This window comes from Rhodnius prolixus, unplaced genomic scaffold, assembly GCF_049639745.1.
Source record: "Rhodnius prolixus isolate KJV_2025 unplaced genomic scaffold, Rpr scaffold_15, whole genome shotgun sequence".
Classification (NCBI taxonomy): domain Eukaryota; kingdom Metazoa; phylum Arthropoda; class Insecta; order Hemiptera; family Reduviidae; genus Rhodnius; species Rhodnius prolixus.
The window spans coordinates 3,164,899-3,192,081 of NW_027411605.1; the positions used below are offsets into that span (position 1 = coordinate 3,164,899).

The 27,183-nt window shown below is 35.7% G+C and overlaps 1 protein-coding gene across 4 annotated transcripts in view; it reads left to right on the forward strand.

Moving 5' to 3' along the window:
- LOC141454927 (uncharacterized) overlaps positions 1 to 26,972 on the forward strand; it is a 34,421-nt gene extending 7,449 nt beyond the window's left edge. The window contains exons 2-5 of one of the 4 annotated variants that reach the window (XM_074129635.1): positions 1,169 to 1,305; positions 4,846 to 4,943; positions 24,249 to 24,349; positions 25,470 to 26,972. In XM_074129635.1, coding sequence (XP_073985736.1) covers positions 1,184 to 1,305; positions 4,846 to 4,943; positions 24,249 to 24,349; positions 25,470 to 26,003 — 855 coding nt within the window. In that variant the 5' untranslated portion in view covers positions 1,169 to 1,183 and the 3' untranslated portion in view covers positions 26,004 to 26,972. Of the gene's footprint in view, positions 1 to 1,168; positions 1,306 to 4,579; positions 4,701 to 4,845; positions 4,944 to 15,652; positions 15,905 to 17,739; positions 17,897 to 24,248; positions 24,350 to 25,469 lie in introns of those variants that run through there. The other 3 variants (XM_074129636.1, XM_074129634.1, XM_074129637.1) reach the window with 3 other exon arrangements.
- Positions 26,973 to 27,183: the final 211 nt, after the last annotated feature.

Sequence of the window (27,183 nt, forward strand, 5' to 3'; positions counted from 1 at the left end):
CATAAAAGTAATTTTCAGTTAATTAAAATAAAACTATTAGGTACTGTGTTTGTACAATTATTTTATGATTTTAAACATTTATTAAAGTAATTTTACATTGTGTAACAAACAGTTTTATGAAAAATATCTTAATGTTGAAATTTAAATACATTTAATATTCATTAAATAATAAGTAAAGTAACTACAGTATTGCTTCTTAATTAATGAGATGGGTGTGCCTGGTGTTTCTTTGCAAGGTTCCGCTATATTGGGTTCGAAATTGTTTTTCCTTCGACCCCCTAGCTCAGATTGACCCCTACTTTTGTTTAATAGACCCCTTGGGGGGGTCTATATAGACCACTTTGTCGACCTCTAGCCTAGAGTAATGCGGCATTCGGTGAAACTAAATAGACCAATGTAAACAGCTGTTAGAAATTTCTCCAATGACACCTTGGTACCCAGGTAGGTCTCAGGAGTGGTGGCTTGCCACCACTGGGCAGAGACAGGCAAAGGAGTTTATTAAAGGCTATTGGCCGAGGCTGACTGCAGAATAAATCCTTCAAGGCCGTGTGGGGCTATAAGGATGATTGTAGGCCTATTAACTGGCCACTGCAGGCTCAGAAAACACATGCATCGCATGGGCCTGGCAGATGATAGCCTCTGTAGGTTCTGTCAGGAAGAGAAGGAAACGGCACTGCACGTGTTGTGTCAGTGTGAGGGGTTTGTTCTAGGTAAGGATGTTTACTTCTCGGGGGAGGAAAAACCAAGGCCTGAGAGCTTTACCCAAGAGCCGCTCTCTAGAATTAGGAGTCTGATTAAAAGGACGGGTTTGGAGCACGAGCTTTAGAGTGGAGGGAGCCACAATAGATCCAAAGGGGTCGCACTGGCGTAGGCCTTGAGGCTAATCTAATCTAATCTAGGTACCCAGGTTTCAAAAAGGGAAGTCCTAAGGTAAAGGCAGAGAATCTGAAAATAGGGATAACCACTCACTAGAGCAAATCACGCTACCACTTCCATCAAATGTCCTGATGACGGGCTCCTCCAAATTAAGGAATCCGTGTGCAGAAAAGGGAGCTGAGTGTCACGAGACAACAAATCCCTGTTCCTCATGGACCACTTCCCGCAAAACAATCTCCTTTTTATCCTATTTATTCAACTTTATTTATTCTTTAAAAAAATTAATTTTCAGGTTGGAGGTTCGAGGATGGCATTCCGACCGAACCTGGTAAACAAGCAGTTCAATTCACCAATCAAATTGTACTCTCCTGAAAACGTGGCTGATGCTTTAGAAAAACAGAAACAAATTCTAGCCAACGGAGCTGTTGGGTAAGTTGAAAACTTTGCTATAGGCTATAAAAACTTGTAAAGCGGATAAATTGTGTCTTGGCTGGTAAAATTGTTAATTTGACTAAAAATAATTAAAAATGTTTTTACCCTTGCCGTGTCCGTAGTGTTTTTTTTGAAAGTGAAAATTCAATATCGTAAATCTGATAAGGATTCCAATGCTTCCCTTAGCTAGTAAGTGAAAACAATAATCAATCAGGTAGAAATTTACTGGCGATAAGTTAAAAGGTACAAGCGAAAGGAATGTAGATGGGGCCAACTTCAAATATAACCTGTGAAACCTCACTTTAGCACAATGTAAACACTGCGTGTATTCTTAGCAGGCTGGCCAACCCCACTTAATGTAAACAAACACTCGACCTCTTACTTATTGCTCTTTGGTTTAAGTAATTTTTCTTTCACCGGGCTCTGCTTTTCCTTTTTACTGGTTTAGAAAAAGTACTTTTTTTTTAAATAAAAATAATACTGACTGCACTTCTCTAAATTTAAATATCATTCGTGGAAACTGATACGAAAAGTGGAAAAGTGGCCCTTACAGACAGCTGATTTTCATCAAATTTGGAAATTCAGTGGCACATTTGATTCTTGTTAATATTATACTAGTGGTAAGCCGGTGCAATGAACAGCAATGGCACGTTAGAGGAAGACCTAACCAATTTCCTCTCCTGGAAATGCTCTTAATCGAATTTCTATGGGAAACTGTTTCTAATACAAGTTATCTGGGTATGTAAATTAAAATTTAATGTGGGAAACTGAAAATCTTTTATGGTAATAAAGTGATATTTCCCGGTTTTCTGATTGCGACCTAGACCTTCCTGTTGGAACGTGAAATAAATATTGAATTGGAACTTTTCGCGATATTTTGTTCTTGAGTCACGGTGGCTACACAAACTAAAAAGAGGGATGAGGGGGGTGGGCGAAATCAATTTGTGAAAACTCACTTTTCCGAACTCGGGGGCCTCCCTCCCTTTAAAAGGGGTTATTTTCAGGGAAATTCTTAAAATCTGCACGATTACAATACTTACTCACTTAGAAGGGTAAGAGAAATTTTAAAAAGAGTTCTTTCGTAGTTTTTTTACATGTCTCAATGTAAGTGTGAAAAACTTTTGTAAAAACTAGGACCACTAGCCAATTAAATTTACTGGCTCCAGTTCAAATAACTTTTAACATTTAATTTTCCCGCTGGTCCCCACTAAGTGCCAGCCTGTTCACTAGATAGTTTTATACAGTTTTATCTAGTTACTGTGTATGGTGCAACATACATGTAAATATATAATTACTAGTTCAGGAAAACTCAGCGAACACGTCTTTTCGATTTTGACTTTTCACAGGAGGTCCTCGAGTCCCAAAAATGGACCGGAAATGTGACGCGGCAACGTAGCGATCTAAATCCCCTTACCGGAAGTCCCACTTTATAATCGATTTATTCACATTACCCGCCTCTATTTTCTCAAAAATGGCTTCAGCGATTTTCTTTGGTGGTGGGTGGGTAGACTTTTCTCTAAAGTTCTATTTGGGTGTAATGTACGGTTCTTAATTCTAGATATTGGAGGTTCGAATCAGATGCTAATTTCTCTCTTGGATGGCCTCAAAAATTTTGTATACAGAGCTAACCCTAATTGCATTAGCATTTGTTGATTTTTAAACGTTAATTTGAGTAATTTTTCTACGATTTGAATAAGAGGACTGTTACGAAAGAGCTTGGGAATTCTCTTATTACGGCACCTTTTCAGTAAGATGTACAGTTCTATGTTTTTATTTTAAAGGGATAAAATGTTTTGATAAAGTTCCAAACTTGCGGGAAATTCCAGAACCATAGGTACAATTTAACTGAATATGGATTTTCCTCTTTTTGTTGGTTTTAATTTTCTTCGAAAATACAGCCTATGATAATCTCGAAACTTCGTACTTAGATCCACAGTTTTTTATTTGAATAACATTACTGGGAAAATTGGTTTTAAACTCTTTGAGGGTAATTTTTTTAAATGTTTCTATTAGTTGACATCTCGAGATTTGTAATATGGGAGAATCCATTTCTTTAAATCTTAAGGCTTAACAAAATTTGAGGTAATTCGCGTTTGGAGCCTTCGAATAATGATGTCCTCCATTACCAGGCACTGACTTATAATAGGTTCCAAGGAAGATAAAAATCTAAGGGCAAACTGGATTCCCATTAATCTGGATTAAGCTAATCCTATTGCTGGCAATGTTATTATTTTAATGATTTAAGGCGCGTCAACATCAAAGGTTATTGGCGCTCGGAGCTTTTATAAGTGCACTGCCGGCCTCCGGACCTGTGTTCTCTCGTTACAGACAACACTGTCCATCACCGGTGACAGTGAGCTGTAAGAAGCTCCTAGGAAGAGAAAATCTAAGGGTCAGCAGCAGGACCCGGGACCTCCGCGTGGGAGTCCAGTACGCTAACCGCATAGCTAATTCCTTCGGCAATATTATTTATAATTCTGCACCGAAAACCCAAATCACATTTCGGGAACTGTCACATTTAAAATTGATTACATTTCTTAAAATAAAGTTAGTGGTAGAAGTATTCCTTGCAAGGTCTTAATGTGGTTTTATCCTTCTCAATCAGCACCATTAGCGAACCTCCACAGACAGTTTACCCAAAATATTTTTTAGAACAACTAAAAAACAAGGCTTTTTACTAGCGCAAAAAAAAAAAACAGGAATTGTCCGCCCTGGGAAACCAAACAAATCTGGAGTAAACACTGGACTTCCTTTTATCACGATTTGCGAGAAGCTAAGCTTAAAACTATTCTTCTTATTTGCAAACATATTTCATTTTAGCTAAAATTACCGGATTGCAATGTCAAAGGTCGAAAACTTGGAAAGATAAATAAAAAGACTGTAATTGGCAATCATTTTTCTTCCTCATTTTGGATGAATCCATCATTCGCCAAGAAAAAAAGATGAAGTGAAAAGATGAATCGCCAAGAAATTATAATTAATGAACAGCAAGAAAATAACGTTTTTACTCATTAATATCACAAAAGATTGGAAATAGTACCGTTTGTATCATAATACGATATCATAATCGTAGTAAACATGGAGGTTATATTTCAGGTTACTGGTAGGTAATATCATGGTTTTAGTTTTGCTTGTCATTCTTTAAGTGGGCTGTAATTTTTTTTTTTTTTCTTGAAATAACTCGGTAACAGGACTATATTAGTAAGAAGAGCTATTTTACTTCTAGTTTCGCTCACTAGAGTGAGTAATTTCGCGGTGAATATAAAGTTATTGGGGTGACTCTCCCTTCTCCGCCTCCCCACCACCACTAGAGGAGACAAGAAGTGTTAATTTTATAGTAAGAGTTCGTACATTGCCTTTCATTCAGTTATGGAGTGTTACCCAGAACAGAGGTTCGTGTCTGGCTTCGAAAATTGACTTGATTACATTTTTTTTAAAATAAGCTCGAACTCTATGACGTTTGAGTGATTATATTTTTTAAATTAAAATATTTTTCTTTTTAATATTTTGTGTTGCATTTTTTTTTTTTTTTCTTAGGATCGATTTTCACAATTTGGCAAAACCTGGCAACCTGGCGAATTCGGCTGTGTTGAGGATGCTGGAAGAAGAGGAGGCAAATCGAGGCAGATCTGCAGGTAAACTATTTATGAATATCTTTACCTAAAAATAAAAGAACTATGATGCAAACGCTGTCACGGCTTACTATATCCATTTTTCATTACATTAAGTTTTCTTCAAATTTATTATTTTTCCTAAATGTTAGTTTTCTTCTGACAACGTTCGTACAATAAAAAAAGAAAATGTTGAAAAAAAAAAAAAAAAAAACTGTCTCAAAATCACTCGTTAAAATCGATCGATTTTCACTCATCCGTCAAACGATTTTTTTACAAACACGATATCGATGTAACATTGCCAATCCCCAGTTACATCACTTAGGTAGTTAATAGCGTACAATTCCTTGAAATTGCCCCTTTAAATGAAAGGATACCCTAAAACATCGCCCAGAAATGCCCTAAAATGAATTTTCTTGGGTGTCTTGTTTTTTTTGGAGGGATGCCTCAGCTAGTTTAAAGTAAACTAGCTAATTTAGTTCTTCACTTATGTAAGACCGCCTCTTAAATTATTACTAAATAATAACTGCGTGAAAATTTAGCAGAAGGAAGAAGTACCTTCCTTCCCTACAAAGCTCCCTACAAAGAATTGAAGTACCATCCTGCTCTCACGCCTAAATTGGGGAAGTATTTCAATCGTTTCAAAATTATCGACTCGCAAAACCGATTTTCATGAATGATGTGTCATTCGATTTGAAATTCAATGTAGACGCACATACTGCGGGTCTCAACGTGGTTCCATACATTAGCTGGGGAGTTTGCCTCATAAGTAAACCCCTCTCTAAAACTTATAACTCACTACATCTTAGCCCGATTTTAATAAATTATTAGGTTCGCAATAAAAGCATTGCTAAAATTTGAAACCTTAAGAACTTAGGAGAGAAGGGATTAGCTATGCGGTTAGCTTATTGAATTCCCACGCGGAGGTCCCGGGCTTGAATCCAGCTGCTGTGACCCTTAGATGGTTCTCTTCCTAGGAGCTTCTTTTCAGCTTACTGTCCGGGGATGGACAGTGTTGTCTGTAACGAGAGAACACTGCCTCCGGTGGCCGGCAGTGCACTGAAAAAAGCTCCGGGCGCCCCAATAACCTCGAGATGTTGACGCGCCTTAAATCATTAAAAAAAAACAGGAACCTGTGAAATGGATTTTTAAGTTTGAATTTATTTAATGCTGGAAGAAGTCGGGCACTTTTTAGTCCTGTTCAAGACGAAATCCCCTCTATCCATATTTAAGTATACTAGTATTCTGTATTAAACATTTAGAAAACATTGTATTTACCATAGAGAATTGCAATGATTGAATGGCAGAGAAAGTGGATAGATTGACCGAATAACAATCGATAACAAGGTTTTGTTTAAAAAATAAAAAATAAAATAAATACAAGAAGGCTAGCTTTACCCATTTAGGACCTTGAACGAGGCTCGTTAACCTTCTCTCCCATAACCATACACATAATTAGAAGAACCTTCCTTTTATAGCGCCTTGTAGTCAATCATTTCGATTATTGTTTAGTTCAGTTCATTTATTTTATTTATTTTTTTAAATCTTCTCTTCGAATTTATTTTCTTAATGATAATCCAACTGCATCGTCAAGAATATGTATTATTATTTAGCCCAAAATTTTGGTATTAACAATTCGCTTATTTAATTTGCAGTCATTTTATTGTTGCATAAAACAAAGCCCTCACAGAAATCCACATTTTAAACGGAAGTCAATACACTCTATTGAGTGTCCCTACGGAATTGTCCCTCATTAACTAATACGCACAAAAATATATAAAAAAAAACCATGATTAATGATGGTAAAATAAGTTCATGACACATCAGTTTTGCTTCTGCTTTGTAAAATCATTAGACCAGAAATATAGCCAAGATTTTAGGTGATGACTCAGAAACAATCTACGTTTGGCATTGGTAGATCGTTTGGCAACGGCCAGGCCATGTTTATTAGTTTTCAGGGCAATGCGGGGGGGGGGGTGCTAGAGGGTGGACGAAACGCGGAAACACAACTTATTGCTTTTCAACGTTTAAACTGTATCCGCTGCTTGTAGATGTACTTTGCTAGCGATAAGTAGCCAATGGAACTTTATAGATTAACTTAGGGCTTGGTCAATAAATGATTTTCAATCAAGGGAAATGAAAACTTTGAATTATTCGAAAAAGGTGGTAAAATTAACTCAGCACTACACTTTAATAACTCTCTGCTTCACTGAATCACCAACACGGAAACATAATTAAAGTCAAATTCTCCACACAAAACTCATTAATTAACGTCTGATGATGCAGGAAAATTTGAAAAAATATTCATGCCATGAGGGATAAAATCAAGGATATTTGAATTATTTGGGATAAGATTTCAATGATCCATTACAGCAATCCATTACAGATTGAGCAATTAGAGGCAAGAACAATCATGTATTCGATTCCTTGGACTTCACTTAATGCAGATAACCAAACTGATACCATTAATAATTAACAACAATAACAGCTAGAACTAGGAAATTGATTTGGTGAGCACACTCTTAGACAATCTACAGGTACATGCTCATCCACTTCCTTCGAACTGGAAACTTTAAAGCATTTAAAGGCCTCCAGAATGCCTTAGAAACACCTTCTTTTTATTTTCAAATAATAGGTACAGATCTAGAACACCCAAGAAAAGAGCCATTTTAGGCTGCGAAATAAAAGAAAAACAGTAAGAGTAAAAACACCTATTCAACAATGTGATATTTCCTGTTTCTTTCAACGTGGAAAATGACGCCGCTTTCCTTTTATGGCACCTAGACCCAAAATTTTGTAGCGTATTGAGTAGAATTTTTAAAACTATTTTAACATTGAATCAATAAACGCAAACTCGATACAGTATCGTCATGTAACAGGAACAGCTGATCCTAATGTTAGGTTATGTTACTAATGTTCCATAGCTGATGTGGACTAATCGTAAATATTTTAATGATTCAGAAAATATGTAAAAATGCTTTAATTATTTTTCTTTTAAAAAGTTTAAAATTAGTCAAACATTATCCAAATTAATGAGTAATTACACTAATCTGTTGACTGTTCGTAGAATTATCCAATTAAATTCTATTCATTTATTTTATTTTTTCGATAATTGTGAATCGATTACTGATGATAGCATTGATTCACTTCGCGCACTCGTTCGATTATTACGCTAAAAAAAGGACGAGGTTTGATCTAACCTCAAAATTACCAGTTAAATTATCAACACCCAACAGCTGTACTAGTTAGAAAAGATGAGATCTTCCCTACCTACAGATCTTATCTCAGGTTCTCCTCAGCGCAGGGTAGATTCTCCAGTCTTGGAATATATCATGATTCCCAAGAGGGTCTCCGGATTTCTGGATTCAGTCCTGGTTTAGTCTTCTGCTCCTGCGATTACAGGTAAATCTTGAAAACCATACAGTTTCTCTTTAGAACCTGGACATCCTACACCCAGTCTTTTTTTTTTTTGTCCATTCAATTCGCGTGAAATGGATCTTCGACATTTTATTTTGGTAGGACATCCTCCAGCTTGCCAATCATAACTTAACCTCTACTAAGTTTTACCATACTGTGACTTTATATGTTTGAGATACATCCACCTACTTGCACAAACAAACTGGTATTTTTTTTTTACAAATATTTTGTACATTTTATAAAAATATCAAAACTCTAACACTAATATTTGGTAAGATCCCAATATTTCCTCGAAAGCGATCATAAGAACATAAAAATAATCTTCAAAATAATGCTAAGCTTGACTTAACTAATGTGAATTTCTTACGTGAAAGAATCTCGAATTTCTATTTAGTTATTTCTTATTTTTAATTACATATTACAATCCCCACTTTTTCTGTAATTAAGTGTGCACACATTAAAATGTTAATTGGGTTCTCATAATTTATTTTTCATTAAGAAAATGAATAAAAGACAATATAATTGCCGAGTTATCGTACATTATAATAAGTTAAACCCAATTAAAGGAGTCTCTGTAATTCTGATTAGCAATTAACTCCCTTCTTACGGACTTACTTACCATATAATTATCAATTTGTGCGCTTTTCAAAAAAGTAAATGCGTATTTCTTATTTCTTTTTTGTTAAGGCAAAAATCAAGTTTAGCTTTATTAAGCCTTGCTTACACTTGTGTTCAGCATTTTAGGAGTCACTGAACTTGATTACTTGATTATATTTTGTTCATGTAAAGAATTTTATAAGTATTTCCGTTGTTTTCTTGTTTTTTTTTCTTTATGGTCAAGCTACAAATCATGCAACATTCATGAGAAATATTGTACATTCTCACACGACTTAATCTTGCTACAAGTTTTTGAAATGGTTGAGCAAAAACGGTTAAAACGTTTTGCTAACAGCTGTCAGTGAATTATAAAAAACAGTATTTCTCAAGAAATTGTAAAAAACAAGTGCGACCTAGAAAACCTTCTATCTTGTAAATATTTATATTTAGATAGTGGTCACTTTTATGTTCCGTTATATATTTATAACAATGTATTCTAACCATTTACAATAAATATTTACAATCATTGTATGTTTACTGGTTCGTATTATTTACTAAATAAGTTCATTGCCAAATATTGCATAATTTGATTAATGTGATTTACCTTATATTAAATCCAGAGCTGGGAGGGGGGGTCTTCTTTTTTGGAAATGCGTTGTACGTTAATATTAGCGAATTGGCTGCATTTATTAGTAAAAAAAGAATCGCTTACCAAAACCCTTTCTTAAGTTTCACAAATAGTAAAGTGGTAGTGGCTTTTAAGGATTTGATTTTTAAGAACTTTCAGGGCTGTCGATGGTCGCGATGTTTACCTTGGAAAAGATTTTAAGAGCCCGGACTCGTGAGGCCCATAAATGGTTAACAAATGTAATGCAATTTCACGATGAACATTGTGTGATTGGATCAGCAATGCTGGACAATATCGGTTGATTACTTCCAATCAAATATTTATTGTAGATCCTGTCCAGTTTTCCACTCTTCATTCATCATTAGGGGTTGACCAATTAGTTGGTGTATAGACTTGAACAGTTTCCGCCAAGACTACACTTGCTGTCCACATTTATCGTAGAATTTAGTGTAATCAAGTATTGACACACATGTAGCTCAAATTTAGACTTTCACAATTTTTTTTAAAATTCCTTTTATTAATAAACAAATAATGAGTCCATAATGACGTCAAAAAGAAAGCTGAAAACCCCACCTTTTCCCCGGAAAAATGTTGGATGGAAAAATGAATCAAAAGATGGCGCGAAGTTTGGTGTAAACTGTCAGAACCGATTTCGATGTTGTCAGTTCGCATTCGGGTACTCAAAGAAAATATAAATATTCAGCTTCCAGCGAGTTTTCCGTTTTTCAGCAAAATGAGTGTTCACATAAGCGTACACCATTTTCTTTTTTTGTCAGACTCCGGAAACGTATATAACCTTTGAATAATCGATTTTAAAAAATTGAATTAGTTCAACTTTCTTAGAGAAAATAAAAAGAGGAAGGTTTTAACAGTGTTACAGAAACACAACAGCTGATATTTTAAATTAAAAACAAAAAAAATCATTGAAACAGATGTTTAATGCCAGCCGTTTTTAAGATTCGTCAGAGTAAAACACTTACTTTGCCAAAGCTTTTCTCCCCACTCTATTTTTGATTATGACCAACCAAATGAGTTGTTTCAAAGCAGAACCGCCAATGGAGTTGTATGCTAGAATAATCCGTCGGACATCTTACGAGCAGAGGCAACATTTGGGGTCTAGGGGTATGACCATGTCGTTACTATTCCTTGCTGGCTCTGACGTCAGCTAGCCATGCCGAAAGGATTTTGTGCAGCCCCCCTTTAATTATTTATAATCAAAGAGGCGAACTACGCTAAAAATACATTATTATTATTATTATTATAACCTTACTCACCGGATTTCAGTCTAATAAATACCGTGTAACCTTATTATTTATTTACCTTAGCCCCCTTTCACATAATTTTAATTCATGAGTTTGCACTTTTTTTGATGTTACTCTGAAATCTAGGCGAATAAAGCACGGTTTCAAATTCTACATTTTGAGTACACGATTTCAATTTTTTCTCTTTCGATATCGAATTTCCACCGGAAATGACCGGTTTTGAGGTCCCAACAGATCGAAAAAGTAGTGTGTTCGTTTATTTAATAAATGTATATGAACTCTCTGGGTAATACAGCTTCTATATATTGGGTATGCTCACATTATAATAAAATTAGGCTACATGATAGCCGAGCGGTTAGAGGCAAGGCTCAGAAAGCTAAGAATTGTTGGTGGTATACGAGGTCTGTAAATTAAGTAATGAGACTGATTTGTTTATTCAAAAAGAATTACAATTCTATATTGTCACCTTCAAAATAACTTCCTTCTGAAACCACACAGCGCTGGAGACGTTTCTTCCACTCCTCATAGCAGTGCTCGAACTCCGATACTGGAATAGCCTTCAGCTGGTCTCGGTTACAGCCGTTTGAATGTTTTCCGACTGTCCCAAAATGAGTTCCCTTGAGGTGATTTTTCAACTTCGGGAAGAGAAAAAAGTCACAAGGTCTCAAGTCAGGCGAATAAGGAGGCTGAGAAGCCACAGGAATGTTTTTACAGGGCCAAAAACTTTGGTTTATTGAAATCGCTGTGTGACAAGGAGCATTATCGTGTGATGCAACACCCAAATTGTTCTTGATGTTTGGCAGTCTCACACGAATGACCCTTTTTCAGAAGTTTTTCAAGAACCTCTCTCGGTAAAAGTGTTGGTTGACCGCCTGCTCCTTGTCACACAGCAATTTCAATAAACCAGAGTTTTTGGCCAGTAAAAAACATTCCTGTGGCTCCTCAGCCTCCTTAACTTCGCCTGACTTGAGTCCTTGTGACTTTTTTCTCTTCCCGAAGTTGAAAAATCACCTCAAGGGAACTCATTTTGGGACAGTCGGAAAACATTCAAACGGCTGTAACCGAGACCAGCTGAAGGCTATTTCAGTATCGGAGTTCGAGCACTGCTATGAGGAGTGGAAGAAACGTCTCCAGCGCTGTGTGGCTTCAGAAGGAAGTTATTTTGAAGGTGACAATATAGAATTGTAAATCTTTTTGAATAAACAAATTTTAAAAAGATCAGTCTCATTACTTAATTTACTGACCTCTTAAGGTTCGATTTTTACTGGCGATTTATTTACTCGTTAATATGGAGAAATTTATAGTTATGTACGTTTGCTAGTCGAACTTGGTTCAGCTGTCAAAGCTCTTGCTTCAATCATAGCTTTTTATATTTACAAATAAATTTCCCAAATAATAAAGAAAATCACCATTAAACGACCAAAAACTTTTTGGCCATTGAATAATAAATAATTTATTAAAGAAGCCATTTTGAATTACAATAATGTAAATAATGGTTGCAATAATTCCAACTCAAATACAGTAACAGCTGATAATATCAGTAAACTTATTTGGAATTTATATTATAAACAGAATTATAAAAAACAATGAAATTATTTCATCACATTTTTCTCTTTATTGTTAATCAAGTTATGCTGTGAACAGGATCATGAAAATTACTTTTTTAAAGAAAGATTTCGGCTTTTTGTTGTATGTGAATCTCCAAATTAAAGCCAAGAAAACATTTAGTAAAAATTCATAGTTGAAGAAAAAAAAAATTATTGAAAAAATATCTGAAATCTGTCCAAATCATCGTTTAAAGAAAAAATGAATCAATCAAGATTTCACTTGTCTGCAAATGACAGTTCGTTAAATGAATTTTTTTAACTAAATTAGATACTACAATATCCGCTAGATGTCAGGAGCTGTTCACTTAGTCACCATCTTGTTGTTGCTAATAAAGTAAACAAAACTTGGCAGATTGAATTGGATGATCTGAGTAATCAATCCTATTTTAATATTTTTAGTTTCAATGTTACAGTTTTCTTTTTCTTTTATAAATACTCCAAAATAAAATTTCACAGAAATAACAAAATTTTATCCACTAGTTACAAAAATAAAATGTGTACATCTGTTGAAGATAAAAACGAATGTCAAGCTCAATTTAATTTTAATCCAAGCTTGTTAGTACATAGTATAAAATTTTAGGCTTAGTTTCAATGTCATTTAAAAGTATTTATGGGGGAACGTATACATAAGATAAAATTCGAAAACTTCCTCCCATTTGTCTTTCTAAAGACAGACTTTAAAAAGATAACTTTCTAATTTATTACTGACAGCTACAACAGATAATTCTTTTTCTTGCTAAATTTTTCCTAACTACTGTTTCAGTTTAATGTACGTTCTTCTGATCTAATAAATATTTATAAGGATTAACTTTGTAACCAAAACTTTAAATTTGAATGTAATTTTTTTTTTTTTGAAAATGATACTTTTGGTACAAATTGTGTCTTTCAAGAAAACTTAATTACCTAAACTGAATAAGATAAAGTCATGCAAGATGTATACACCTGATATTTTCTAAATTATTATTATTTTCAGCTATTTTGCGAGACTATAACATCCCAGTTTTTTGAAAAACTAATTTTTTCGTGCTTTACTTACTTGTTATCCTTATATTTTTCTTTGTTTTTCTATTGAATCCTGGTTTTATTGGGTGACGGTCTTGATAGCTCGTCTTTCTTAACTTTTTCTTGATGGATGAAATGATACGGAGGTTTACAACTTGAAAGAAGTATGAACTATGTTGAAGGTTATTATACGCTGGTAACTGAAATAGCGGCAGTTGCCACTGCCTTCTGAATTCGGGTTTTGATTTTATGTTTTAAGTATAATTTGATGTAGGTTACTTTAGCCTTTTTATTTTTTATAATTAGTTGATCAGACTATTCTTAACTGTGTATGTACCATCTCTAATATATTTTTTGTTTTATTTTCTTTGAATTTATATTGGTGACCGTAAAAATATATTAAGGATTCAAAATTAACGAGGATTCGGTCCAAACAAAAATAACTCGTCTTGGAACGATTCCTCGCTAATTTTGAATCTTTAAGTTATTTTCTTTGTCAACAAAATAAAGAATTCTATGTTGAATGGTCGGGTTATTCCTGTTGAAAATTTGATAAGTTATAGTAATTTTTCCTTCTCAAAAGCCAGTTGGATATCCACACAATGGATTGTGAATGAAAATGAACTTTATTGATTACCAAAAAAAGATTAGTTTGAATCAGTAAGATGTGATGATAAACTAGTGTAGCCCAATGAAACAGCCACAGGTATGTGTGAATGAAGTGATTCAAATTTAGAATCACTGGAAGTAGCTGTAGACAGACAGGACCTTGCAAACACGGGCCGAACTCGCTGAAAGCATGCAAACCACACCACATGGGCCCCCCCCCTTCACAGTATCTATCTATCAACTATGGAATGCATACAGTTGGCGAGGTTACAAAATATTTCTCTATACTGTTCAGGTTATTTCTTGAAAGTGAGAGAGAGTGAGAATCAATAAAATATTGCTAGAGTTCCGTCATTCTTTTTTTTGTTAACGATAAAAATACATTTTCAGTTTCTATATTTCCTGTCTATGATTCTTTAGAGATAAATCTGGGAGTCAGAATATTATTTAAACAATTTAGCCAATAATATTTGATTTATGGCTGCGATGAGATCTTATGATAGCGAAATGCATTTTCTTGCCAACATCTACGAAATAAGTAAATATTGAGATTCAAAACACTCATTGCAATGTTTAAGATTCTAACTCATGAATTTTCTTCAACATTTTTGAACTTTTGAAACATATTTTCATCTTCTTTTTCTCTAGAGGGAGTGTTGTAATCGTGCGGATTTTTGATTTTGAGTTTTTTTCCCCCGGAAATGCTTGTTTTGAAAAAAAATTATAATAATTAAGTCATCCAAATTTTTTTAAAAGTAAAAATTGTAAATTCCCAAGAAAACTTACGAAAAATTGGGGTGGGTTCGCAATCAGATTTATTTATTCTTTAATTTTGATCTTCACAATCAGAGGGGGGCGCTGAATTAGAATGTTCCACCCAAGCATGTTTTTTGTGAACACGACAATGACTACGAAAATAAATTTCTGCGACATTTTGTTTGCTTTAATGTTTTCCTTTTATTTTTGGAGGGTTTTCTTTTACAAAAAAGAAGGAAATAAAATGAAAAACAACTAAGCATTTGTAAATATGAAGATTGCCATTTGGCTACGGTTGACTGGGTTGTGGATATTTATGTTGGATGAGTTATAAATGCGAGATTCATATCGTTGTGGGCTATAATTAGCTGTACGACGGCTATCTCTATGTATTATAGAAGATTGAGTTTCTTTTATTAAATTTTATAAAGAACAAAATACAAATTGAGCACAAATGTCAAACTCATCCGTTACTACAATAGAATTAAGACATTTTTTAAAATTTTGATGACTGGACAAGAGCAATCATCTTCAAGCAATCATGCTCATTTTCTGAATTGATTTTATACCGGAAATGTTCGTCTCCGAGACAGGAAGTGTTTTCTTAAAAAACACTGTTTTACATTTTTTTGTCGGAAAAAAGGAACTAATAATTTAAAAAAAAAAAATCCTTAATTACTAATAATATACTACGCCATTAAACTAAGACAATATTTGACTAATATATAAATAATTTAGTTGACAATTTGCGACTGTACTAATGACGTCGTTGGCCATGATTCAAAAAATGTTGACAGAAAAATAAAATTAAGCTCTTTCTTTTTTTTTTTTAATTTATTTTTTGCACTTGCGCAGAGCGGATGAACATAATCGCTAAAGATCTATACCATCCATGGATTGAAAGATTTCTCCAGCACGCAATATACCATAAAGATGAACCCGATGAACTAATGATTAAAAAATTTTGGTCTAAATTAAAAAAATGGTCCGTCCATCCGCCAAACAGAAGAGTAAAATGGCCACCATCTTCAGTGATGCAGAAAAATGGTAAAATTCGACCAGCGTTTTTCTTCCCTAGGAAATTAGCAAGTGGTTTTCCACAGTCAGGTAGATTTTGGTTTTTCTTTTGCAACCAAGGTGTTGTTTTTTTTGTTATGCATCAAAGCGCATATTTTTTTTTCTTGAGTTTTGGTCCTTTTTTTTGTCCAGTTTTGTGAGCATGATGTCTAAATTTTGGAGGGTACTATCGTCAAAAGTTTTGTTTATTCTATCCCCTGGAAGAGTCTTTAATGCTGGAGTAGTGGAATGGAAATGGTGGTTTAATAGATTAGTGAAGAATGTGGTTGTCACACCCGAGTTTTTCTGAAAACTGAAAAAGAAAATCGCTGGAAAATGGCAACTTCCCTCACTGTTCCAGAAAATTGTCTAGAATTTAATGCCTTCTCCATGGTTAATTGCTGCTTTATTTCTAGAATTTAGTTCTACAGAATAGGATCTAATTTCCCTGTAGCGTAATTTTATTGGATTCGATGACAGTAAATATAAACTAAATCCCTGTTAGTGAAAGCCAAACAACTCTTAAACTGTGGCTTCAGATATCCGTTCATCTTCCAGGTATTTTACACTAAAGGCGCCGCTGACCAATTAAAGGGATAACCTGGTTTATTTTGGAAGCTGTAGAAAGAGGATGTGGGCTGCAAAAGTTACTTTAAGACTGTTGATGATCCATAAGTTCGTCCTTTTAGCCTCAGTCGAAGACTTTAAGTGCTGATCTTTCAACCCAGAACCGATCTGGAACGTTACGGAAATCCATGAAGCCGCAGAACAAAAGAAAAGTTGTTAAATCTACTTTAATGATGGATGAAACTCCAAAGTCCTGTGCGAAATACATTAAAGCTGTCCGGTAGGACAGGTGTATAAGGGTTAATCGTCAAAAAGTGCACGAAAAAGCGTAACGTTGAAAAACATCCAACTTTGACAATTTTTTTCTCTTTTTCTATAAAAGATAAAATTCCCAAATTTTCTTTAAAATATAGGGCAAATCCTCGTTTATAACTCGTGTAATTTTATTTTTGCAACAACCCAGATCTAATAGATTTTGAGGAAAACTTTGCCGAAAACTGGGCAAAAACTGGAATACACTAAAACTTGCTGTTTCTCCCTACACTAATTCTTCCTAAAAGCTGAAATTTGGCTGAAATGTAGGGATTGTAAAGTGCCCTAGATTAGAGCGGAAATTTCGTCAAAATCGTGTAAGTATTGGGAGGCGAGAAGACGGTCTGACATTTATATAAACAAGAGCACTGTGGACTTATAAAATCAGGGATATTATCCCAGTAATGATGATGAGCTTACCAAATTTTTAACTGAATAGGGATTTGGACTTCTTCCTGACCATGCTTATGGTCTTGATCTCACTTTTACGGGCTGTATCGCTTGCGTAGTAATAGTTTTATAACGGAATTGAAACTGAAACTGAATGTTGTACTGAATTCTTTAAGAAGACTTTTTTTTAACTTAAGCCTTGATGAAGAGAAACCATTGCAGTCCACGAAACGTTGGCTAGAAATTGTGAAATTCATTCTTTTAATCGTTTTTGGAAGCATCATTGATCTGAGATGGTCAATGTTTAGTACATTTTAAGGAGAAGAAAAAAGTTTTAAAGAACAAAGATTAAAAACAGCTAATTTCTTGGGAGACGAACCTGCAATAGTGGGGTTTTAGTATTTCACGTAAGTAGGGGGTATCACTTTGGGAAGGGGATGTAAGGTGTGCTCGTATACATCAAGGTCGTGTACATTGCCGAGCTAATACTCGGTGAGGGGGCACCAGTAAATGTGACCCTACCTATCACCTAGGGCTCCCCACCACCTCTATTTTGATTCTCTGCACCTTCATCCAGAAAATAAGAAACAAAACCCCCCCAAAAAACAGGGATTAGAGTTTTATTTTGCACTTAGTCACCAGAATAAGGGGAGAGGGGGATGAAATTTGCGACAATCTGGCTAGTTGGCAAAACATTGCAGGATCAATTGGTAGCAGTAGTTGCACAGTTCCCTAGGGATTCAACTCAACATTGGCTTTTGCTGTATTATACAGGTAATGCTGCGTGCAGTTTTTTTGATTTATTTCGTGGCATTTTTCTTGTCGGTGCATCTCTCCAATTTATTTATAGCTAGCTAGGAGCTACATTACAAATTCAAGGATGCTTTGTGAAATTTCATTTCAAATATAAAAATATCTCAAAGGCTCGCCCAACATTCTGTTACAGAATTGCTTCTCTTATAGTTTACAATGGATAAGCTTACTTTAGACATGGAATTTTTACTAAAGATTCATATTATAAGATGGATTTAGTATTGTTGTGTTCAGTGGGATAATATGATTGACCTCAATCATCTTTCACGTCCATCTCGAGCGGCCTGAGGCATAGATCGGAACGGTTTCAAGCCTGAAATTCCCAACATCCTTCCAGAAACTAAATTCTGGGTCGCACACTCACACGACCTTTAAATCACTTCAATACTCGACGTGTTCTAACTTACGCATTTAATGTTTCAAACCTTGAATTTAAAAAAGGTGTTCATCCAGTTGATGGACCACAAAGAGTTTGCTCATTGCTGCCATAAATTCTAAATGGTATTGCCTCAAAGGCAAACCCACTGTGACTTAAAAAAAAAAAAAAATATTGTGGCTCCCTTAGGTGCCATGTTTGTAAAAATAAAAGGTGTAAGGCGTTTGTAAAAATGTGGGTTTGTGATAATGAGCCAAGAGTTTGCCTGTGGGTTAAGGCTAAGTAGTTTGTACATATTTACCACCTGAGTAGACTTGTAGTGTATTCTGTTTGGAGGTGAATGCCACGACAGAAATGCCTACCTAGGATGGCCTGGAGGTCTATAAAAGAGGTCAGTCCATTTTCATCCTAAGAAGAGGGCAGCATCCCTTTGAAATATTCCCTGAAGGAAGTGCCCAAACAAAAGGGTGGATTTAAAGAGTCCACTTTGGGAAGTTTTCAACGAGAACACCAAAACCATATTCACGTGAGACTTTAGTGGCGTGAACAACTCATTAAGTAAATAGCTACTTCCGGTGGAGGGACTCTTTAGAAGTATACAAGAGATAGAACCGTACATTACACTATAATGACTGGATAGGCTTTTGGCCAAATTTTCTGCGAAAAATGTTTCAACTAAAAACTTAAAGATGTGCATATCTGGAACTGGTGCGCCGAGTTTGGAAGAGATCGTGGGTGCCGTTCATGGGAAGAACCCTCCTCTGTTGGAAACTAACCGAAATTTCGAATTCAAACTTTCGGAAAATTCATTTTTCATTTTTGAGTTACGGTGGTGGACACAGTACAGTGCACATTTCCACGTGCCCGAAAAATCTGTCACGAGCCCAATTCTTTCTCTCTCTCTCTGTGGACAAAAGTAAGAAAAAATAAAAATTAAGAACAGTCATTGTTCCTTGTCTCCAGGACACTAGAAGCACTGATAAACATTTCTGGAATTCCTAGGTTGAGGTAAAAATTAACACAATCACTGGACATGATTCTTAACCGAGCTGTTTGCGTCTGTGTTCACAGATGTTCGGAAAATGCTTTTGTAGTGTTAGTAGCTTCCTGTTCCTCTACTGCAGTAAGAGAAGGTATTGCTTCCGGGTGCTGATTTCCCATTTTGAGAGTATTCACAGGGAATATCCGTTTTGAGGACCTCTAAGCCCAAAAGAGACCCAAATTTTATTAAGGGCCAGCTGCTGGAAAATCGAACCCTAGATCTCAGCGTCCAGTATACATGCTAAACACTCTATCCCTTCCCTATTTTTCAAATTTCACGTATTTCCCCCACCCCCAGTCTGTGGCCGTAAAAAGAGATTCATTTAAGGAATTATTCGCGTAAGAATGGGGAAAACTGTTAAAACACTTTTCCTAAGCAAAAGTAGATCTATAATTTTTTTAAAAAACATTTTCTCGGAGAAAATTCGAATCTACAGTCAGGGCCGGATTTTCCTATAGGCTAATTAGGCTTCAGCCTAGGGCCTCAAGATCTAAAGGGGCCTACATTCAAATTGTTAGCAAAATTAAGATTACACTATTCTAAAAACAGGACCAACTACATCATGTTTCATTTAACATATTGATATATATCACAGTAGGGATGTATTTTATTATCTCTCATGTAATTTACAAACTTAAAAATGGGAGGTGAAAGGGCCTCATAAGTGGAATAGCCTAGGGCCTCTTTTCATCTAAATCCGGCCCTGTCTACAGCACTTCCGGGAGCGAAAGTGATTGGAGTACTTCATCCTCCAAAAAGCACCACTGTGCACGTGTAATGCAAGAATTTAACGCCTATTAAATTTAACGCCTATTAAATATTAATAATAAAATATGTATAAGGCCATGTAGTGATGTACGGGTAGCGAGACTTGGGAAAAGATACAAGAATGTGAGAATATGCTTAGGGGATATGGGAGCGAAAAGTGTTGCGGAAAATCTACGGCCCCCGGTATACATTGGACGGGGTAAATGGAGGCTCCGAAAGAACGAAGAACTCAAGAAACTATACGGAGAACACGGTACATAGTTTCTTGTATCACAAAAAAGGCAGGCTGAGGTGGCTCTCGGCCATATCTCGGGATGCCCCATCACCGAGTTCCTAAAAAAGTACTATATGGACACCTGGGGGGGCGCAAGACGTAGAGGGTCGTCCCAGGATAAGATGGTTGGATGACGCGGGAAAGAGAGATCTGCGAAAGGTGGGTGTTAGAAGATGGCGCCTAAAAGCCGAGGATAGGGAAGAGTGGCACATTTCGAGACCGGCAAAGCTAATATGTTACTGTGGTACTGGGTTCGATTCCCCGGTCTTAGGCCTTGGATTTTATTTAATGGTTAATAAAAAGAAATTTACAGTAAAGTACGTTAGGCGGTTATAGACTAGACCCGCAAAGCTAAGATGTATTGCGGTACTAGTCTATATTCCCAATGGTTAATAAGAGAAATTTATAGTAAAGTACGTTAGGCGGTTATAGACTAGACCCGCAAAGCTAAGATGTATTGCGGTACTAGTCTATATTCCCAATGGTTAATAAGAGAAATTTACAGTAAAGTACGTTAGGCGGTTATAGACTAGACCCGCAAAGCTAAGATGTATTGCGGTACTAGTCTATATTCCCAATGGTTAATAAGAGAAATTTATAGTAAAGTACGTTAGGCGGTTATAGACTAGACCCGCAAAGCTAAGATGTATTGCGGTACTAGTCTATATTCCCAATGGTTAATAAGAGAAATTTACAGTAAAGTATGTTAGGCGGTTATAGGCTAGACCCGCAAAGCTAAGATGTATTGCGGTACTAGTCTATATTCCCAATGGTTAATAAGAGAAATTTACAGTAAAGTATGTTAGGCGGTTATAGGCTAGACCCGCAAAGCTAAGATGTATTGCGGTACTAGTCTATATTCCCAATGGTTAATAAGAGAAATTTACAGTAAAGTACGTTAGGCGGTTATAGACTAGACCCGCAAAGCTAAGATGTATTGCGGTACTAGTCTATATTCCCAATGGTTAATAAGAGAAATTTACAGTAAAGTATGTTAGGCGGTTATAGGCTAGACCCGCAAAGCTAAGATGTATTGCGGTACTAGTCTATATTCCCAATGGTTAATAAGAGAAATTTATAGTAAAGTGAGTTAGGCGGTTATAGGCTAGACCCGCGATGCTAAGATGTATTGCGGTACTAGTCTATATTCCCAATGGTTAATATGAGAAATTTACACTAAAGTATGTTTGCTAGTCGCCTCCGTCCACGACACCTAATTGGTAGTTGGACGTTAAGCCCCGCCTGAAAAAATAGGTGATTACTTTTCTTTACTTTTACTTAAGAGTGGCACTCTCTCTTAAATGAGGTCCAGGTCCTATTATAGAACTGTAGCACCATGGGAAGAAGAAGAAGATTAAAATATGTAATACAAATTTGAAATTTTAAGAAAAATTATCTTTCTTTTCACTTTACTAAGATTTCTTTTTTAGTTTTTCACGATTTTTCACGTAAATTTAATTTATTATTCTACACGCATTATTCTGTTTGTAAATGTACCAAAGCAATATTCTGACTAGGCCTTATTATTCTCCGGACTATTTAATAAACTGTTAATGGTTGCCTAGACTGGATTAATGAAATTTTTTTTATAAAAATAATTTCAAAACATAACAATAATAATAATTAAAAAAAATACATCTTTAAAACAAACAAAATAAAGAATAAAAAATTAAACTAAACCTTTAAACACATGCCTCCATAATTAATTACACTACAGTTTGTGGCATGAAGCCAAAATAATATTTTTATATATTTTACCTTGCTCTACAAAAAAATATATATAAGTTTAGTTTTTTAAATTCAATTTTAGTAACCTGGGTCACCCAATTCTACTAAAATTCTTTACCAGATATTTCTTCTTTCTACTTTTATCACATGTGACGTACAAGAAGTAAATTACAAAAAGTTTATTTCTAGGTAATGTCTTATTTTATTTTACAAAAGAATATATTTACGTAACTAGACACAGTAGTTTTGTAGGGACGCTATAGTTGGGGTTTAGAGGTCCTGGCTAGGTGCCCGCATTAAACTCTGTCTTTCTTTTTCTCTCATTCCCAAAGACAGGTCTGGATTAAACGGGGAGATTCCATTGCATTAAAAGCTAAATATAATCCAGGATTCGCAACTGGGTTTTATTTAGGGAAAGGCGTGAAATTGTTGGAACAAGATGGTGAATTACTCACACGAATCTTCTAACTTACTTTTTTCCCACCTCCAAACTCTTGAATTTTTTACTTCATTCTTACTAACATTGTCCAATATTGGGAAATTGGGAAATTACGCTAAAAGAAATATCATCTCATCTCAGAAAACCCTTTGGACGGATATTTCACATAAAATTATTCAGATAAAAGCCGAGCGGTTAGAGGCGATACCTGCAAAGCTAATAGGCATTGTGGTACTGGGCTCGATTCCCGGTCTTGGCCTAGGATTTAATTTAATAGTTAATATGGGATACTTATTGATAAAGTATGTTTGCTAGTCGCCTCCGTCCACGACACTTAAAATGGTAGTTGGACGTTAAGCCCCGCCTGAAAAAATAGGCGATTACTTTACTTTTCTTTTTTATTCAGATAATAGTTATTTAATTAGGCGTATGTTATGGATTTATTGGCAGTCAGAAGGCGCAAGCGTGACTTTTTATCTAAATGCTTAGTTACGTTACAAAGTAAAAAAACCATCTAAATAATTTTAAGTTCATTAATTTTAACTTTAGACTAGCTAACTCAGTTCTATTCAATACTACTGAGACCGATCTTGATTTCTGGAGCCGAACTATAAGGCTCCACAAAGATGTCCTACATTCAGAGAATCGAATCCTTCTAATCTTGAAAGTCCTTCATCCATATTGACAAGGCTGCTGACTGCAGAATTAATCCGTCAAGGCCGCGAGGGGGTATAAGGATGATTGTAGGACTATTAACTGGGCCACTGCAGGCTCAGAAAACACATGCATCGCACGGGGCCTGACAGATGATAGCCTCTGTAGATTCTATCAGGAGGAGGAGAAGGAAACGGGCTCTGCAATGTGTTGTGTCAGTGTGAGGGGCTCGTGTGGATAAGGATGTTACTCCACGGGGGAAGGAAAAACCAAGGCCTGTGAGAGCTTTACCCAGGGAGACGCTCTCCAGCATTAAGAGTCTGATTAAGAGGACGGATCTGGGAGTATGAGCTCTAGAGTGCGGTGGGACCCACAATAGATACAAAGAGGTCGCAGTGACATAGGCCTTAAGGGCCGCCCTATTAGAATCCCTTACTTTTTATTTGGGTCTGGCAGATGATAGCCTCTGTAGGTTCTGTCAGGAAGAGAAGGAAACGGCACTGCAATGTATTGTGTCAATGCGAAGGCGGCTTGTCTGGGCTAAGGATGTTACTCCCTCGGGGGATGAAAAAACCAAGGCCCTGAGAGCTTTACCTAGGGAGACGCTCTCCAGAATTAGGAGTCTGATCAAAAGGACAGGTCTAGAGGGTGAGGTTTTGAGTGAGGGGAGCCACAATAGATCCAAAGGGGTCGCAGTGGCGTAGGCCTTGAGGCCGCCCTAGTCTAATCTATCTATCATACTGACAACGCTCTCTATATCTCCAATTTATTGCTTGTACAAAATGTTGTACATAAGAAACCCGCCCGGATATTTCATGTATATTCTAAATAATAATCCGCTTTATATATATATATATTTTTTAATCGAATAACAGACGTTGTAAATTACATTTTAGGTAATTTTGTGGAATTTCATAAAGTAACTACACATTTCATACTAGGGGAGCGGCATATTTGCTTTTATCCCTCAAAACTCTCAAAAGATTATCTTGGTTTGAACTTAGGATTAAGACTGGATTTAATTTGCTTCAGGAGTTAAACGAGTTGCTTGGCCACCGCCTCCTGAAGAGAGCCTAGAAGAGGAAGTACACTCACAACAATACCAACAGTACCAACAGCCCGTATACTCGCAAGTATGTCACTTATTTATTTACTTAAATTTTGTGTGATAAAAAAAATAATGAATTAAGAATACCGTATTAAATAAGCTTAACTCTCAAATTCATTTAAAATGTTTAAATTTATTAACTGTTAGGCAGAACCAATTTTACTAACTGCCAGCCGATTATCTCAGTACCTAGCAGCTATTTACAGTTAACTAACCGGTGATCGGGAAGGCAGTGAATGTCTGTAAAGAGAGTACGCTATGTCCGGAGGCCGGAAGTGCAATGTAAACAGCTCCAGTCGCCAATGACGCGACTTAAATTGCAAAATTAAAAAATAATAATAATAATTTAAGGAGCTTGGAACTGTAAATAGTCGGCACGTTTACTTCATAAAGATGGGGAAAGCCTTCTTTACAATAAATCAAACTGACATTGAAAGGCTATCGGCTCTAAGTCGGTCTCTTTGTGCATTGGTCAGTTCCCTCTGGCGGGAAATAATATTCTCAAAATACCAGCTGTTCATTAATACAGATGAAAAAGCGCCAAAATAGTTTTTTTCGTTCATTTCTAAATAAATCGACGACGACTAAATTTATAAATATTGGACCTCAGTCAATACAAACAAGAGAAAGTGATTATTCCACCTGTGGGTACGTTCAACTTAAAGGTGATTGGTTCTGGTTTGTTTTTGAAGGTTAGAAAATAATTGAATCAACGAATTCCATTCTTAGTGAAACTGAATCGATATTATTTCTCGATATTCTCGATTTCTTAGAGCTACGCAATCGATTGTTCAAAATAACGTTTTCACCAGATTTGACCAGTGATTTTCAAGTCTGGAGTTTTGTGACACACTATGCATCGAAAAGATAATTGAACGAGAATATAAAAAACAAAAAACCTGTCAATGCGATGGCGGCTTGTCTGGGCTAAGGATGTTACTCCCTCGGGGGAGGAAAAAACCAAGGCCCTGAGAGCTTTACCCAGGGAGACGCTCTCCAGAATTAAGAGTCTGATTAAAAACAAAAATCTGGTGAAAATTTAAAAATGTAAGGATTTTAGTGGGAGAAAGTGATTAATATTAGATGTTTAAAATCGATATTTTCGCCCTGTTATTAACTAATCTTTTTTCTTTCTGTACAAACAGGGGCTCCAAAGTGTACAGAAACCAGTTAGTCCTGTAAAATCAGTGAAACCACCATCACCCAGTCCCCAGCTGGGCGGATACGGCGGAAGACGTCCAGAAGAACCACCACTACTAGCTCACACTTATTCTAGTACCCAAGGTATAGTACCTCCTTCACCGCCTGCTGCCGTCCAGTCGGTACCCTATCATCCTGTACATTTTGAACCACCCAAAACCACGGTGACATTGTTGCCAACAGCACCGGTACGACAGAAACCGGCACCAGTTTACGTTTCACAGCCAGTCACGGCCACAGTTCAAGGAGGTACCAGGATGCGTGGTGATCAGAAATGGCCGCCAGAGAGTGTTAAACAGCAGGCGGCTGCGGAGAATGAAGCAAGGGTAGCGTTGGCCAAAGGACCAGCCTGTAGGCCACGTAAGGTGAAGAAGGATTACTCTACGTTCTTTGCACAGCATGCTTTAACCACTACCTATCCTGGTTATAGAGCTCCACCAGGAACACAGCACTACATGGAAGGCGCTTCAAATCTGTGAAACAATCGCTACTATCGAAACGAAACTATTTAAAAACCAAAAGAATAAAAAATATTCACCAAAATAAGTTATCAATTTTAATTTTTTTTTTTTTAAATGCTAAAAACAACAGGATCTCGCAATAAATAAAATTTAAATTTCACAGATCACTTCCAACGTGACAGTCCAGCTTCATTTTGTATCAGTCTTTCACGAACTTGTTTTGGGCAAAATCAGTATACTCTCAATTTTTGAAGAATAGTATACAAAATTTTGGGATAACTGCTTGGCAATGTTGTGAAGACAAAAAGTAGCCTACAAAAAACAGTTCTTGTACTGATTTAACCCTCAAAAAGCCTGTGATAATCATCTCTGCCTCAAAGAGATGCCCTCAAAATAAAGCAAACTGTATCCAACGACAAGGAAATAGATCAACGATTTTTCCCCAATAATGCGGATCCAAAAATAATTTAAATTAATCGATGTTATAATAAAATAATCTGCGATTTAATTTTTTAATTTTTTTTTTCTGTTGTAGTATAACCATTTCTTTTTTGTGCTGGAAACTGGAAAACTTCGATTATGCTTTAGCAAAAATTAAAAATTATTTATCGATGATGACTAAATTTGGGCTTGTTTGCTAGGATACATTTTTTTTATATTTTGAGAAATAAATAAAAAAAATCTTTTCTCCTAAATTATTTAAAAAAAACAAAAAACAATTTTTAGTCACTTATTCCAAAATGTTTTATTACAAAATTTATTATTCGGTATTTTTCTATGGACATATTTGTTAATTTTCCCATTTAATAGATCGAAAAGTAGTGGAAATTCAGACACTGTAATTTAAACTCAAGTTCTAAGTCGTAGAACAGAAAGGCCCCCCTCCATTTCTTTAAAATTTATAAGATGAATGGTGTGTAAATATTTATTTTAATTTATGGAAACCTGATGTAACTTATATTAAAAATAAATTAATAAATTACTTAATATTTCTCATTTTTTTAAAAAAAATCCCTTTATTTGAAAAAAAAAATATGAAGGAAAAAGTTCTTATTGGGCCACCCTGCGACATCACTGATCATCAGCTGGACACTTTCCAAACACTGCCGCTAGATGGCTCACATTGTAAGTCAATGGAATTTAAGCCAAAGAATGTTTTTTACTCTTTTTTAACCTCTTTCTATTGCATTACTTCATT